We start from the raw sequence: 18461 nt of genomic DNA, 5'->3' as shown, positions 1-18461 counted from the left end.
AAACAGAGCTTGATGCTCTCTCTCAGTACATCAAGTAGGCAAACAATCAGATGGCAATTTTCCTACCACTGCTGCAGCCCCTTCATTGAAGTTGGTCTTGGGAATATTTAGCATGGGCGATGATATAGAGAGAATATATATTGTGTATGGTGGTTGCCTCTATCTTTAGCTAGATTGTGTTTTTACCTTTTCTTGGCCTAGTTAAATTGGTGTTTAAATTGCAAAACTAATAAAGGGATTGAGGTTCAGTTGATTTTGTTTTTTTTTTTTAATTTTTTTACTGAAGGTGAACTTGGAACTCCACAATGCAATTCATTAGGGATGTTTTCCCTATTTTCATTCTTAGTTTGGATCGATATTCTGTGGTTTGGTTAATTGAATTGCTTTCTATGTTAGAGCAAATCCTCTCTCTCTCTGTGGTTATAGCTCTAGGGCTTTGGCAACCTTTATGAAACAGCAAGATAGACTGTAAGAATGGGTTTTCTATATCTTTGACTAGATGAATTGGTGACCGCTAATATTGCACTTAATTGTGATTTTCCCAAATTGTAGATTTATTTGCTCGTTTCATAAATTGTATATATAATTGTTGGGTAGAAGGAGGGTTGGCAATATGAGTTTGTTGCATTGGATAATTAGGTTGAGGAAAAAAATTAGTTAGGAAATAATAATTTAAGTCTCAAATTAAATTATTAATGTACATATGGTTAGTATAATAGCAAAATATGGAAAAAAAATTATATTTTTTAAAATATTATTATTAAAAATAATACTATATTATTATTTGGATTAATCTAATAGCTAATTCAATGTGTGGTTATGAATAAAAAGGTTATGAATTTTAAAGATGACTTTGATTAAGCCAATGTAGATGCTCTTAGACATGGAGTAATATATTTGAACAACGAAAATCTGTATTGATTAATTTAATACTGAATATTCAAGAGATATGGTCAGTTACGATAGGATGGCTCACATTAATTATATGATATATTAGGTTAGGTACATGACTGTTTCTTTGTTTCATTTTTTAATATTTTTAAATTTTTTTTGAGTTTATTCTTCTTAAGTTAATTCAATTTTTCTATTAATTATTCATATATTAAATATTTGATAAAAAAAAAATAATAAACATTAAAAAAAATATGGTGTGTGGAGGTTGTGTGAATAGGAAGAGGTTGTGTAGATTTGTTCTAATATATATGTGGTTGGAAATGGCCCTGGGATTGAAAATAACTACAAATATCCATTTATGTCTATCTCACATAAACAATAATTTTCTTGCTTTTATTGTGTAGTTATATTTTTACTCCTAATTTGTTTTGCTTTTAAATTAATGAAAACTCTGTTCTCTCATTTCTCTAATGAAAAATACTTCTGAGCCGCTCTAGCTTTAATGCTTGACGTGGATACACACATGTTAAAGTGTTCAAAAAAAGAAAGAAACAAAAGACTACAACAAAGCCTTTCTCCCCCTATACCTCCCTCTTCCCCTTGCCCAAATTGTCAGAGCTCCCACTCTCCCTCTCTAAATCGACAAAGCTCAATGTGAATGGAATTTGTTACAATTTAAGAATCCTGTTATTTTAGTCAATCATGGACTAGCTAGGACGTAAGAGAAAAATATTTTTTCTCTTCTTTCTTTTTCATTGTTTTTACAAATAATTTTTCCTAATTGAGTTTTTTTTTTCCTATACCAAATTTTTAATGGGCAAGGGGAAATATATCTGGAAAAAAGAATATAGAAAAATGTCTCATTTGTTTAAAGGCTGAAATGAGAGGAAAAAAAAAACCAATTCACAAACCAACTTGGTTGCAATAGCACAGAGGTGGAGTGGTGGACAATGTTTGACAACTTTTTTTATTTTGGAAGGAGCTGGCAGGATAATAAGGGATGGAGGTTGGGTACTGTTATGGAGTGGCAGATGATGTGGTCGATTTTTTGCTTGGATTTGGAAGGAGTACTGTGAAGGAATCTAAGAAGTTTGTCGATTTCACAAGTTTGGTTGCTTTTCATGATTAGGAAGTTTGATTGCTTTCCTTGTAAGTTCTGGCATGATTACTTTTTATGATTTCTTGCTTGGATTTGAAAGGGGTAGTGTGAGTGGATCTCAGAACTAGTAATTGAATTTGGAAGGGGCAGTGCGAAGGGATCTCAGAAGTAGTTTGGCTGCTTTTCCTTGGATTGCTTTTCACTTTGGCAATGTGGCATGCATGTCCCATGTCCACGTTGAGCGTTACACTTCAGGGGTAAGAGGCAGGCGGCTCAATAGCACTACTCATTCTCTCTATTTCTTTCAGGCCATCGGGTTGCATGACATTCTTATCGAATTGGTCAAAGACTTGTGCTATACAAGAATACAATAACTTTTGAACTCAAGTCATGAAAGTTTTGCTAGCTAATGATATTACTAAAATAATTCCCATATCCCAAAAGAAAATAAAAAAGAAAAAAAAGAAAAAAAAAGCTACTTATTAATAAATAATTTTCTTGCATATAACATTTCATCTCTATATGGTATCCATTTACATTTATAAAAAGAAAAACAAAAAAACAAACAATTAGGCCAGAAAAAGAAGACAAGAGGAAAAAAAATAATCCGAATGCACATGGTACCTGCATATATATAACGTTGTATATTTTTTTTTAAATTAAGGTATAATTTAACTATAGGCGTAGATTAGTCATTATGATATCCAGCCAGCATATACCAATTGAAAGATATTATATTTCACTAACTTATCATAATTTAAAGATATTTCCTAAAATTTACTTTTTTATGCATTAAATAATGCATTATTTAATTTTTTTTAAAATCATATTTTTCATTATTAAAAACTGTATCTCACCCAACTAGACAAACATATTTTACACATTACTACAACTTAGTATATATATATATGTGTGTGTGTGTGTGTGTGTGTGAGCTTGGGAAGAAATTAACAGCTACTGAAGAAATTAGATATTCTTCTTAGAAATTATCTGAATTTTAGGACTTAATTAGAGCTAGGGTTAAAGAGATCATTTTTAAAAGTGAGTTGTCTCATAAGATTTATTTTTGTTCTCGTAAATTTTAGAACTATACTATTAGAGCATTCAAGATGAATATTTCATCTTATTTTTTAAAATACATCATTAAACCTCACTTTTTCTATTTTACAAACTAAATTTTACAATATATATATATATCATACATCTGCTTACATGATTTTTTCTTCATATAATTTAAATAATCTTTTTTTTATTCTTTTTAAATATTTCCTTTCTACCAATGAGTTTGCAAAATCCATATATTTTTTATATTTGCAATATATTTTTATATATAACGTAATATAATTCAATCCTATACACATAAAATAAAAATATATAAGCCAAATAAAAATTAAAAATAAAATCAACAGATGAGAAAATTGGATAAAAATAAAAATAATTTGCTTATATGGTGCAAATTAAAGTAAAAGAAAATGAGAGAGTAAATGAAATATTATAAAAGATAAAAACAATATTTAAAGGATAAACATTACCCACTACATGTAGTGGGTTATTGTAGCAAATTGTATTTTAGATTTCCTTTTACATAATGGGATTGAACTCCTTTTTTGAATAATTCTAGAAATAATTTACATTTCTTGTATATATAATAGACAAGCCATTGATAATGCAGCTCTTAGGTGCCATCGTATGTAAGGGAAAGAAAAAATGACAACTTCCAACAAGGGGAAAAGTCTAAAGGAATTTATATATATAATATTTAGAATAATATTGCATGCAGTCATGTGTCCACCCACACATGTATATATACTTGTAAATTAATGTAAAAAATACACCCTCTTTGTGGATAACATAACAATATGATTTATAAGAAAATTTTAAAATTAAATTATATTGATCAATCAAATTCTACATATCATGTAAAAAACCTAAACTTGAGTCGAAATATAAATATATATATAAATATATATATATATATATAAGAAAATTCTTCTTATCGTCCTCACATTTCACACACCACACTTATTTTAATTTTTTTTATTTTTTTATAATAAATATATAGTGTGTGGATGATAAATAAAATAATAAAATGAAATAAAAAATAAAAAATAATAAAAATAATATTTTAATATATAAAGTGTGTGGTGTATGATGATGTGTAACATTCCTCATATATATATATATATATATATATAATTTGCATGACACGCAATAGATCAAGAATGAAACCAAGGCTACTTATACGTAGTACTAACGGAAATGCTATTTGCATTAGGCTAACCAGTTTTTACCACGTCGCATGAGAGACCCAACATCACGCGCGAGGAACGAAATGTTGAACTTGAAATTTATGAGGAAGGGAATGGTCGGGTCAGCCAATATGCCGAGTCAACCTGTCACCCAGTCAATATTAATTTCCGCATACGGCATAACCTGCAGACCCCTTCTTCTCAGCTCTACTTCCTCGGTATAAATAAGACTCAACCCGCCTCCCCATCCTGCATAATTGCATTCTCAAATTAATTCCCTCCCGCTCCTCCAAGGCACAGCTAGCAACATAAACAAACCCTGCGATACAACCTCTGTCGATTATGGCTTCCACCTTACAAGCTTCAGCTCTCCTATTACCTTCTTCTTCCTCTTCATGCTGTTGTTCCAGGAAAATTAATGCTGTTATTCATGTCCCAAAGCTTCCAAAAGCCCCTTTCTCGGTTCCCAAAATTCCAACGAATAGAAAGTTGATTGACGAATTGAAAAATATAAGAGTCGACGGTTTCACAAACACAATCCCAGTTCTACAAAACATCAATTTTACTACCGCATCATCCGCCGATGATATTAAAGCACAAGACTCAACTGCCTTTGCCACCACCCAGCTCTATGCTCTCTTAGAGGCCGTGGCTGATAGAGTCGAGATGCACGCTAACATTGGAAAGCAACGTGACAACTGGAATACCCTTCTTCTGAACTCTATCAACATGATGACTCTCACCGCCGCAACCATGGCTGGTGTTGCTGCAATTGGTGGCGCCGGAATGCCCCTTCTGGCTCTCAAGTTGTCGTCCACTCTCTTGTTTTCTGCAGCCACAGGGATGCTGCTTGTGATGAACAAAATTCAGCCTTCACAACTTGCAGAAGAACAACGCAATGCTACCAGATTGTTCAAGCAACTCCAGAGCCAAATCGAAACTATGCTCGATCTTGGGGCAACAACTGAAGAAGATGTGAAGGGCGTGATGGAAAGGGTTTTGGCCCTTGATCAAGCCTACCCACTTCCCTTGCTAGGAGCAATGCTTGACAAATTCCCTGCAAAGTTTGAGCCAGCTTCTTGGTGGCCTTCAAATCAACTACTCCAAAAGAAAACCAAATCACATGGAAGAAAACAACGAGAGGAGAATGGGTGGAGTGAGGAACTTGAAGTAGAAATGCGCGAGATCGTTGAAGTGGTGAAGAGAAAGGACAGTAAGGACTACGAAAGGCTAGGCAACTTGGTGCTGAAGATTAACAAGGTCTTATCCATCTCGGGTCCATTACTCACAGGGATTGCAGCTGTCGGCTCTGCATTTGTTGGTAATGGGTCATGGGCTGCCATCGTAGCCGTGGCTGCGGGGGCGTTAGCTACCAGTGCGAATGCCTTCCAGCACGGTGGGCCGCAATTTGGAATGGTGTTCGAGATGTACCGAAACAGCGGTGGATTTTTCCGGCTATTGCAAGAAACAATCGAAGCCACACTCGAGGAAGGAGACTTGGAGAAAAGAGAGAACGGGGAGTTGTTTGAAATGAAGGTGGCATTGCAACTGGGGAGAAGCTTGTCCCAGCTCAGAGAACTTGTCAGAAAGCCTGCCATAGATGAATTTGCTAGCAAGCTTTTTTAATTCAAGATCGATTTCGTGCACAGATATTCTTTGAGTCTTTGATTGTTCGTACAACTAATTCTTTTGTACAATCATCAACGTAGAAACAATGTTAATTTAATCTCAATTCATCTATTTTCTTAGTTTCTTAACAAAGTTTTAAGAATCTCATTTTCATTTTTTTTACGAAGTTTAGCGACAATATACAAAATAAGCTCATATCTATACCATTCATGACAAAAATATTTTCTTTTTTATACAAAGTTCATAAATAATGCTGTTGTTTTTCAGATTTCTTTTCAAAAATCAAACATACATATTTTTAAAAGTCAACCTCATTTTATTTTCCTTTTATGCAAAATCTAATATAGAAATCCCACTTACTTCAACCTTTACAGTGCGTTAACTTAGTCTTGAGTTCGACCTCTAAGTGTTTCACCCCTAAATCAAAAATATTCATTGAATTTTAATGATCGAAAATAATCACTACTAATTCTATTGACTATTGTCTATACATAAATAAGTCAATCAAAGCAGTCTTGTAATCCACTTACACGTCAATGAATTTTCCTATTGCTTAGTTAACCAACTTACTCTTGACATGTCACCAAAGTCAAATATTCACGAATAAATGCGATACCCATTTCAAACAACCTCTGAGTTATTCATTAACTCCCAAAAGCAACTTATAACAATTTGAATAAATCACTCCTCCACTCCAATCTACCATATATTTATACACACGGCCGTATCTGAACAGGATAGCCACTTACGGGCTCAAACAACCAATAATATTAACCCAACCAACAAAATACAAGAGAAACAGCCCCTTTATAGATCCTACTATTTAAACATAACCCAATAAAATTTTTAGCAACTTCCAGCCCCAACAATTTCAAATCCATTCAACATCCCCATCAAAATTTCATGTAATTCACTAATTTATTCAAGAATACCAAAATAGCACAAAACTTCTACTCAACGAGTATAACAGAATTTTCTAAGCTTCATGGGATAAAAGAAAGTGAGAGCGTTTACCTTGGTTCACTAGAAAATTTTGGGATATTGATGGCAATGAGAATATTTGCAACAATAAGGATGTCGTACGACTATGCAAAAATTATAAAAATAAAATTAAAAAAAATGGGCAAGGATGAAAAGTAATTAAATGAATAAAATCAAAGATGACTATAATTAAAATCAAATACTAATATTTCTGGTGGTTAAGTGAACACCAAGAGAAAAATTGATTTCGAAGTTCAAAGAGAGAGTTACCGTTGCCTAAGAAATTCACGCCGATGAGGAGGGTTAACAAATGAGACCAACCAAAGAAACCCACAGACAGAACCAAAGACGCACTGGTATACAAGTGAAAACTTTAGATTTTCAAAATGGAGAAAAACCGACAAAGAATGAAAGAGCATGGTGTGAAAGTGAGGAGATCTTACCACCGTTTGGTAGAGCCCAAAGACCCCAAATCTAGAAAAATCCACCAAGGAAATCGTAGCAAAAACGCAATGGAAAGGAGAGCGAAAGTGAGAGGTAGAGTTTGATATGGGAAGTTTGAGTATGAGAACCACACTTATTTTTATTTTTATTCTTCATAAATCAATTGATTTTTTCTACTCATCATCCATACACTAAATATTTGATAAGAGAAGAAAATAAAAAAATAAAAAAATTATGTGCGGTGTGTGATATAAGGATGATGAATAGAATTTTTTATATTGATTAAGTAGTTGAATACTGAATATTCAAGAGATCACGTAGTCGGGACTGGACGGCTCATATTTGTTATATAATAGAGCTGTGTTAGGCTACTACCTAGCAATGACCGCGGGGCGTATCACTTAGCACATTTGAGCTTTTTTTTTCTTTTCATATTTTTTAATATATTAAATATTTTTATATTTTTTAATATATTTAAATATTTTTAAAAAATATGAAAAATACATCAATATATTAAAAATTTCTTCCTTAATTATTAAATTAAAAACAATTGCTGAGCGGTCAAATCAAGTGGTAACAAATGGGCGGCATAGTAGCTTTTTTCTATATATATAATATGTTGGGTTAGGTACTGTTTGTTTTTATTTTGAGTGCATGTGGTTGGAAATGGTCCTGGCCAGATCGATTGAAAATAACTAAAAATATACATGATTTTACTATTTCTTCCAATATACATGTGAGCTGGCTAGGGAAGATAAACCAATGAGATCATGAAACTAACAGTTTATAAAGAAACAGGCAAATTAAAGTTGGGGGATGGTTGTTATCTTAGACAAATTGATATGGACATTTCTGTTTTTACAGAATTTTATATCTCATAAAATTTTGTCAGTAGAGAGTCCATAAAAGTTAAGATAATGTCCATCATAAAGAAATTTATATACGAAGAAGCCCCTCACACATGAGTAGTTTGACTTATAATCTAAATATTTTCCTGTATTTATCAGTCACATGTGTATGAACTTTGAATTTTATGAATGAAACGAAGTCTATTTCCTATCAAGCTAGACTTCATGCTCAGTTTTTCTTTGATTCTTTGATTAATGTTCATGTAACCAATTATTTGATTAATCTCCAAATTTCTTTTCGGCGCTACCAGTGGCTAAATTAAGCCAAGTTGATTCTATATATAATTACTTTATTTATTTTTCCCAGCTGGGCCCTTCATTCTTATAATTACTTGAATTTTTTTCTTATTGAAATTATTGAATTGTAGTCGAGTTGCAAAACATGCACAAATAACTTTATGACCGTATTGGCGAATTCTAAAAACTTTCCATTATTTCATTTTTAAATATCATTCACACATAAAATTATACTTTTAATTTTTTTCATTTAATTATCATCTAATCATTATTTTAACATAAAAATCAATAAAATATTTACAAACTTCAAAACAAAAAATTCAAAAAGATAATATTTAAAGAATTTTTTTACTTAATAATTATATTTTTATTCAATTTTTTTCTTCTCTCATTTTCCAATATTGCTCAATAAAATATCTTCACTTAAGTTATTTCCTTTTTTTTTTTTTTTCTTTTTGTTCTCAACAAGCAAAGTATATCATAGATAAACTAAGTGATTATAATGATATAAGATTCAGTGGGGTGGGAGCCTCTAATAGTCATCTCAAAACAAACAAAAGCAGCACTAAAAAAAAAAAATAACAAAGCAGGTTATCTTACCAAAAGATTGGCTCCAACTCAATCCCACCTAGGGATGCCTCTTAAAAGCGGTTTTAATATAGTCTAATAAACAAATTATAAACCTACAACGAGAAGCCGCAGTCGAGAGGGGTGCGCTGCATTTTGTTGATCTGGTCCAACTCTAGGAGGCTATCACGATCACTTTGACTTGATCACAGGTTAGGAAAAATAGGAACATAAGAGAATAACAGCCCAAAGATGACAAATACACTGGTGAAGGACCGCCACCGACGTTGGTGGTGTGTGCGTGAGGGACATGAGCCACACTAAAGAAGAAATGAGCACACTAATCTGAAAGAATCAAAGTCGTTGACCCCGAAGGCGTTGTGCGTGGCGGCTAGAAACTCCCATGAACGCAGTGGCGTGTGAGGCTCATGCGTACTTTAAGCAGAGTGTGAGCCACATGCGCCACACATTTTGAAAGAAAGCTACCACCAACTTACAGATTGGCGGCTGGGAAGTCCAAAGAAGGGGCGCATGGCTGAAGAAAACGGCCGGAGAACAGCAGATCTATACATCTAGGTACTATCATTGGAAAACCAAAAAAAAGAACTTGACCCCCCCCCCCCTCGCGTGGGTCAGGAATGCTCTGATAGCTTGGGAAGTGAACCTGTGGATAGAAACGAAAGAGAGAAACCTCTGAGTTTCGAAAAGAAAGATCACTTAAATTATTCCAATACTATTGAGATGCTCCAAATTGATCAAACATCCCTATATTGATTAGTTGAATATTGAATATTCAAGAGATCATGTGGTCGGGACTGGATCAACAACTCACATTAGTTATATGATATGTTGGGTTAGGTATTGTTTATTTTTATTCTGAAAACATGTGGTTGGAAATGGCCCTAGCAGGATAGATTGAAAATAGACTAATGTTATTTATAGTCGTGATATATATAAGTATCGCACAATCATTTTAAAAAAGAGTAAGGTCTATTATTAAAAAATTAATTTTCTTTTCATGTGGGTCTCTTATTTATTCATATTTTTCAAAATAATTACGTGGCGTTTGCACACTCATGACTGCAAGTATCATTTCTCTTGAAAATAATTAAAACTATACATGATTTTACTCTTTCTTTCAATATATATGTGAGCTTGGGAAGATAAACCAATGAGAAGAAATTAAAATTTTATGAAGAAACAAGCAAATTAAAGTAGGAATATTATTGTCTTTAGATTACACTAGTACACTACCAACAATTGGAATCTTTCAAAAATTTATTGGGTAAATATATGCATCAATAATTAGAAAAGCTAGAGATGGAAAATAATAAAAGATATATATATATATATATATGTAATAAACTATATATATATATATTTACATGTGTACACACAATAATTTTCTAGTATTGTTTTCACAATATAAGATCAAAATGTCTTCAAATAACTCGATCTAGTTTGAATAGTGAGTTGAGATAAGATGAGTTAGAAATTTTTTAAGTTAAAATGTTTTATGGGGCTTTGGGAAAAGAGAAAAAGAAAATTGAATAAAAATATTATAAAATTAAAATTTTTTTAATATAATTTTTTAATATTATTTTAGTTTTGAGATTTGAAAAAATTGAATTATTTTTCGTGTTTTATTTGAAAATTTGTAAAAGTTATAATAATTAGATAATAATTAGATAAAAAAATTGAATATTTGAAAGTGAAAAGTGTTTATGTTTATAGTATTTAGATATTAAGATAAGATGGAGTGAGATGAAAGCTGTATCTCTTTATCCAAACCAGAACTAAGAGCTCGTTTGGGAAGTGAAATGAAAAGAGAATTTTGTAAATAATAGTAAGATAGTTTGTAAGTAGTAATGAGATACTTTGAGTTAAGTATTTTTTAAATTTTAGAAAATGGGAGAGAAAAAGTTGAATAAAAAATATTATAAAGTAAAATATTATTAAAATATAATTTTATAATATTATTTTTTGTTAGAAATTTGAAAAAGTTGAATTGTTTTTAATTTGTTTAAAAGTTTAGAAAAGTTGTAATCATTAGTTTGAACATTTTGTATTTGAATTATATTTGGAAAGAAGATAAGATGGAAATTTTAGGATGAAATATATTTCCAAACAAGCCATATATGTTTCATAAATATTGTGGGTCTTGATTTAAATGTATATTTTTCTTTCATATATAGTATGATCTGAAGTTTAAATATAAACTCCAAGGGATGTAAATTAACAATGGAGCATCATATCATATTTGAGTATTGAAAAAATAATAAAAAGGAAGTGCAATAAAGTTTTTCAATGCATGGTGCCTATGATAAAAACATAGAGGTTAATCTAGGCCCATGTCAAAAAACAGAAGCATAAAAGCAAAAGATGAGTAGCGTGAAAGGGCATGCATGTTTGGTAATGAGATGAGATTATATTTTTGTTAATGAGTTCTACTACATATAATTACTTTTATATACTTCTTACACATTTTATTGATATGATTGATCAAAATAGATATTTTATATTAAAAAAATGACTAGCTAATCATATTAATAGAGTGCATAAAGATTACGTAAAAGTGACTGCTCATAAAATTTTTATTTGTGAATAGTAGTGGAATTAATTTGATTTAAAATATTTTATTGAGTTCTTAGAAATGAGAGGAAGAAAATTGAATAAAAATATTAAAAAGTTAAAAAAAATTGATTAAATATAATTTTTTAATACTGTTTTTTCTTTATAAATTTGAAAAAATAGTATTGTATTTTATATTTTTTTTACAGTTTTAAAAAATTATAATGATTAGATAAAAATATTTAAAATTTAAAATTGGAAAGTATTTTATGTTTAATTGATATTTAAGAATAATTTAAATTATGAGAAATTTTAATACAAAATGAGATATTTTCAACTCATCTTACTTTCCAAATATGGCCTTAAATATTGTATTAGTGCCAAAGAATGTAAGAAAAAAAAACGACAGCTCCCAACAGGGCAAAAATCTAAAGGGATTTATATAATGTTTAGAATATAATTGCATGCAGCAGTCATGTGTCTATATATATAATTATAATTATGATTTCTCAAAAGAATAATTTTATTCTCAAGTTGGTATGTACAATACATTTAATAGTGTTTATATGGTATAAATTGATTTAAAAGATAAATTTTAAAATTTAAATTTTACAAATCAAATTTTATCATTTAAATAATATAAATAGTATGTTCTATACAACAGCTTAGAAATATAATAACTCTACTCAAAACACTCCATAGTTTTGAATTTCATTCTATTTTGAGTAGAACGTCAGGAATTTTGCATTCTAGTGTAGTACACAGTACATTGTATATCATCATTTCGTTTTATTCTAAATTCTGGCCTAGTACACCTTGTGTTTGCAAATTCTAGACTACATTGCATTTTGACTGATTTAATGAAAATTAATTTTTCTGTTGATGATATTTTTGTAAATTTTAAATCTAAATAGAGTTCATTTAATATTAAAATCTAGAAGGGATTTATATAATTTAATTTTTTTATAATTTTAAATATATCTCCTTATTCTCTCTGTCTCTCTCTAATCTCATTACTATTAATAATTTCTCGGTTGTTTATTTTTTTTTTCTTTGTGTCTAACTCAAGTTTGTAATTTTTCTAATATTATTTTTTGACACCAATATCTCTACTTTTTTTAATGTTTTCAATGTATGTTCAAAGATTTTCTATTCTTCCAAATATACATATATACACACACAAGCAAATATATGCAATATATATATACATGATACACACTTATATATAAATATATTTCTACTTTTGTTCTCCGTTAATATATATATATACAAGTACTACTCCCAAAGCGGTACATTAGAATGTATCGATACTAAAATATTTCATTTTAATAGTTAAACCGCAATAACCATTAAAAGACACATCCTCTTTTATGGATATATATATAACATAATCTAGCAGATGATTTATAAGAGGGATTTAAATTAAACCAAATTCTATTATGTATTTATATTAAAATTTACATCAACTTGTAAATATAGTGTGAAAAATTAGCCTAAACTTTCGAGTCGAAGATATTGGCCTGCTGAATAATAGAATACGTACAATTATATTTATATATATATATGTGTGTGTGTGTATATATAATTTGCATGAAACGTAATAGAAGAATGAAACCAAGCAAGGCCAGTGGTGACGGAAATGTTATTTGCACTAGGTTACTAGTTTTTACTACGTCGCATCAGAGACCCAACAACACGGGCGAGGAACAAAACGTTGAACTTGAAAATTGAAATTTATGAGAAAGAGAATGGCCGGGTCAGCCAATATGCCCAGTCAACCTGTCAACCAGTCAATATTAATTTCCGTATAAAACCTGACCCCTTCTTCTCAGCTTTACTTGCTTGGTATAAATAAGACTCAACCCGCCTCCCTACCCTCCCTCCATAATTGCATTCTCAACCTTCCCTCCTGCTCCTCCAACGTAAACAATCCCAGAGATACAACCTCTGTCAATTATGGCTTCCTTGCAAGCTTCAGCTCTCCTATTACCTTCTTCTTCTTCTTCATGCTGTTGTTCCAGCAAAATAAATGCTGCTATTCATGTCCCAAAGTTTCCGAAAGCCCCTTTCTCCGTTCCCAAAATCCCAACAACCAGAAAGCTGATTGACGAATTGAATAATATAAGGGTCGACGGGTCCACAAACACGATCCCAGTTCTACAAAACATCAATTTTACTACCTTACCATTCGTCGACGATATTAAAGCACAGAACTCAACTGCTTTTGCAACCACCCAACTCTATGCCCTCTTAGAGGCCGTGGCTGACAGAGTCGAGATGCACGCCAACATTGGAAAGCAACGTGACAATTGGAATACCCTTCTTCTGAACTCCATCAACATGATCACTCTCACCGCCGCAACCATGGCTAGTGTTGCTGCGATTGGTAGCGCCGGAATGCCCCTTCTGGCTCTGAAGTTGTCGTCCACTCTCTTGTATTCTGCAGCCACAGGGATGCTGCTTGTGATGAACAAAATTCAGCCTTCACAACTTGCAGAAGAACAACGCAATGCTACCAGATTGTTCAAGCAACTCCGGAGCGAAATAGAAACTATGCTCGCTCTTGGGACAACAACTGAAGAAGATGTGAAGGACGTGATGGAAAGGGTATTGGCCCTTGACCGAGCCTACCCCCTTCCCTTGCTCGGAGCAATGCTTGACAAATTCCCCGCAAAGTTTGAGCCTGCTACTTGGTGGCCTTCACACCAATTACTCCAAAAGAAAACTAAATCACATGAAAGAAAACAACGAGAGGAGAATGGGTGGAGTGAGGAACTTGAAGTGGAAATGCGGGACATCGTTGAAGTGGTGAAGAGAAAGGACAGTAAGGACTACGAAAGGCTGGGCAACCTGGTGTTGAAGATTAACAAGATTTTAGCCATCTCTGGTCCATTACTCACAGGGATTGCAGCTATCGGCTCTGCATGTGTTGGCAATGCTTCATGGGCTGCAATCGTAGCCGTGGCGGCGGGGGCTTTGGCTACCAGTGCGAATGCCTTCCAGCATGGTGGGCAAGTTGGAATGGTGTTCGAGATGTACCGAAACAGCGGTGGATTTTTCCGGCTATTGCAGGAAACAATCGAAGCCACACTCGAGGAAGGAGACTTGGAGAAAAGAGAGAACGGTGAGATGTTTGAAATGAAAGTGGCACTGCAACTGGGGCGAAGCTTGTCGCAGCTCAGAGAACTTGCTAGAAAGTCAGCTTCTTATCGTCTAGAGGGAACTGCCATGGATGAATTCGCTAGCAAGCTTTTTTAGCTCAAGATCGATTTCGTGCACAGTTATTTTTTGATTCTTTGATTAATGTTCATATAACTAGTTCGATCTTTTGTACAATCACCAACGTAGAAATAATGTTAATTTATAAGCTTCCAATGTTGATTATCTCTCTCTGTGTGTGTTTATATAAATAAATAAGAAAAAATCTAATTGTAAATACAATTATGCATTAATATATTCATCAATCTAATGTGATTGGTCAAAACGTAGATTTTATTAAAAATAGTGCTAATTTAGATTTTGAATATAAAAGAATCAGTATTGATATACAGATTAATATACGACTTTACTTGTACTTAACAAAATTCAATAAATAAATATATATAATATTCTCAACCCGTCATATTATTCTTTTATTTTTCTCTATCTTTTCATTTATAAAAAAATATTTTAATCATAATAAGATCTCATAAAAATAATTTTATAAATTAATATAAATTGACATGGTAGCTAAGTTGAATCGTAAAATTATTTTTATAATAAAATAAATTTAATATATCATATAAAACTATATTAATTTATAAACTTATTTTTAAAACATTTCTTTGCAATAACAGTACTTCTCTTTCGCTCTTCAGTACTAAAATTTCTTATTATTTTATTTATTGAATAGTAGTCGAGTTGCAAAGCATGTACAAATCAAAACTCTACGACCGTACGTACGGCTTAGACATGGAGAGAGTTATGGAGTAATATATTTGAACAATGAAAATCTATATTGATTAATTTAATACTGAATATTCAAGAGATATGGTGTGACTTAGCTAGTTTCTTTAATTTCTTTAGGATCTGCTACAAATCTTGCTATAAATTAGGGACACCAAGTTTCCAAAAAAGGATCAAACAAATTAACACCAGTTGTTGAAATAGGTCTATCTTGTATTGCTTATAAGGTTATTTCCACTTTGCCTTGCTCTGGACCTTTTTCATTGAATTTCTTATCACTTACATATCTTTGAAGATGAAGGCAGCTTGTAAATGAGACTCAACCACGTATCTTGAGGGCCATCAAGATAAGTTATAGGTGATGATTAGAATGTTTTACAGCAACATCAACGGTTGTTTTTCTTCATTTCATGTTTTTCTGCAATTCTCCTATAATCAATTTTGGCATGTGAATAGATCTCTTTATTATGTTGATACTTGCATGAGTTGTTTGATACAATGAAACGAGTAGAAAGGAAAGACCTGTTGTGCTCTTACATGGGTTTCACAATTTTATTTAGACTTCACGCTCTTCTTTAGACTTCTATGGTTGTTTTGATTCTGCACGGAAACTATAGAGAAGTAAATAAACGGGGGATTTAATTATGGTTTCTAACATGCTATACTATTAACTGTTTTTTGTCTTGGTACCTTGTGTATATTTTATAAGGCAAACTGAGTATTCTTCAATTATTATTCTTGTTGACGTACTCTAGGTTTATAAGGCGCAAAACTCCAATTCGTAGCAATTTATGGTTGGTAGGGGTGATACATGAAAAGACCAGACAACTTCTGTGATGGGATCGGTTCCTCACTGATCATTTGTGATCCTTTTATTATGTAGGTTGATGCTATGGTATACTTGGTTGATGCTTATGACAAAGAGAGATTTGCAGAGTCAAAAATAGAGCTTGATGCTCTCTCTCAATACATCAAGTAGGCAAACAATCAGATGGTAGTTTTTCTACCACTACTGCAGCCCCTTCATTCAAGTTAGTCTTGGGAATATTAAGCACAGGCGATGGTATAGAGAGTATATATATTGTCTATGGTGGTTGCCTCTATCTTTAGCTTGATTGTGTTTTTACCTTTTCTTGGCCAGGTTAAATTGGTGTCTAAATTGCAGAACTAATAAAGGGATTGTGGTTCAGTTGAGAAATTTTTATTTTTTTATTTTTATTTTTATTTTTTTTATTTTTTTATTTTTTATTTTTTTTTATTTTTTTTACTGAAGGTGAACTTGGAACTCCACAATGCAATTCATTAGGGATGTTTTCCCTGTTTTCATTTTCAGTTTGGATCAATATTCTGTGGTTTGGTTAATTGAATTGCTTTCCATGCTTGGGCAAATCCTCTCTCTCTCTCTCTCTCTCTCTCTCTCTCTCTCTCTCTCTCTCTCTCTCTCTCTCTCTCTCTCTCTCTCTCTCTCTCTCTCTCATTATAGCTTTAGGGTTTTGGCAACCTTTATGAAACAACAAACTAGATTATAAGAATGGGTTTTCAATATCTTTGACTAGATGAATTGGCGGTCGCTGATATTGCACTTAAGTGTGATTTTTCCAAATTGTAGATGTATTTGTCGTTTCATAAATTGTATAAATAATTGTTTGGTAGACTGAGGGTAGGCAAAATGAGTTTGTTGTGTAATTAGGTTGAGGAAAAATATTAGTTAGGAAACAATAATTTAAGTCTCAAATTAAATTATTAATGTACATATGGTTAGTATAATTGCAAAATATAAAAAAAAAAATTATATTTTTTAAAATATTATTATTAAAAATAATATTATATTATTATTTTGATGAATCTTACAAACAATTCAATGTGGGTTTATGATAGAAAAATTATGAATTTATGGAAAACATGTACTTTTCATCAAATTTTAAAGATAATTTTGATGAAACCAATGTGGATGCTCTTAGACATTGAGTAATATATTTGAACAACGAAAATCCGTATTGATTAATTTAATACTGAATATTCAAGAGATATAGTCGACTGGTACTGGACGACTCACATTAATTATATGATATATGGTTAGGTACAGTATTGTTTCTTTTTAACTCAAGAAAAAATCTAATTACAAGTACAACTACGCACTAATATGTGCATCAATCTAATGTGATTAGTCAAAAAATAGATTTTATTGAAAATAATGCTAATTTAAATTTTAAATATGAATGAATCAATATTAATGCGCAAATTAGTATGCAACATTAGTTATACGTAACAACATTCTTAAAAGTTGGAATATTGCACTACCAACTTGGATTCTTTTAAAATATATTGGGTAATATATATGCGTCGATAACTAGGATAGAGATGGAAAATAATATATCTGAATTTTAGGACTTAATTAGAGCGTTAAAGAGACCATTTTTTAAAGTGAATTGTTTCGTAATATTTATTGTTGTTCAAGTAAATTTTAGAACTATACTATTAGAACATTCACGATGAATACTTCATCTTATCTTTTAAAATATATCACGAAACTTCATTATTTTTATTTTACAAAATAACTTTTACAATATATATATATATATATATATATATATATCATATATAGGCTTATTTGATTTTTTCTTCATATCATTTAAATAACTTTTTTTATTCTTTTTAAATTTTTCCTTTCTACTAATGAGTTTGCAAAATCCATATATTTTTTATATTTGCAATATATTTTTTATATATAACATAATATAATTCAATCGTACACACATAAAATAAAAATATATAAGCCAAATAAAAATTAAAAATAAAATAAAAATATGAAAAAATTGGATAAAAAATATTTTCAAGATATTTTTAAAAGAAAATGAAATATATAAAAAGTTTTAAATGATGAACAATAAAAAGAATTTGCTTAAATGTTGAAAATTAAAGTAAAAGAAAATGAGA

The 18461-nt window shown here is 31.2% G+C and overlaps 2 protein-coding genes across 2 annotated transcripts; both read left to right on the top strand.

Annotated features, from left to right (window-relative positions):
- The first annotated feature begins 4515 nt into the window (after positions 1-4515).
- On the top strand, positions 4516-5984 carry LOC122277448 (probable F-box protein At4g22030). The gene has a single exon (XM_043087424.1). It carries the CDS (start codon positions 4585-4587, stop codon positions 5866-5868), a length of 1284 nt encoding a protein of 427 aa, XP_042943358.1. The 5' UTR covers positions 4516-4584; the 3' UTR covers positions 5869-5984.
- A 7516-nt stretch (positions 5985-13500) lies between these two features.
- LOC122277742 (probable F-box protein At4g22030) lies at positions 13501-14896 on the top strand. The gene has a single exon (XM_043087842.1). It carries the CDS (start codon positions 13536-13538, stop codon positions 14835-14837), a length of 1302 nt encoding a protein of 433 aa, XP_042943776.1. The 5' UTR covers positions 13501-13535; the 3' UTR covers positions 14838-14896.
- The last annotated feature ends 3565 nt before the right edge of the window (positions 14897-18461 follow it).

This window comes from Carya illinoinensis, chromosome 9 (genome assembly GCF_018687715.1).
Source record: "Carya illinoinensis cultivar Pawnee chromosome 9, C.illinoinensisPawnee_v1, whole genome shotgun sequence".
NCBI classification, from domain to species: Eukaryota; Viridiplantae; Streptophyta; class Magnoliopsida; order Fagales; family Juglandaceae; genus Carya; species Carya illinoinensis.
Note: the sequence above shows the minus strand (reverse complement) of the source record. Positions and strands in the feature narration are given on the sequence as shown.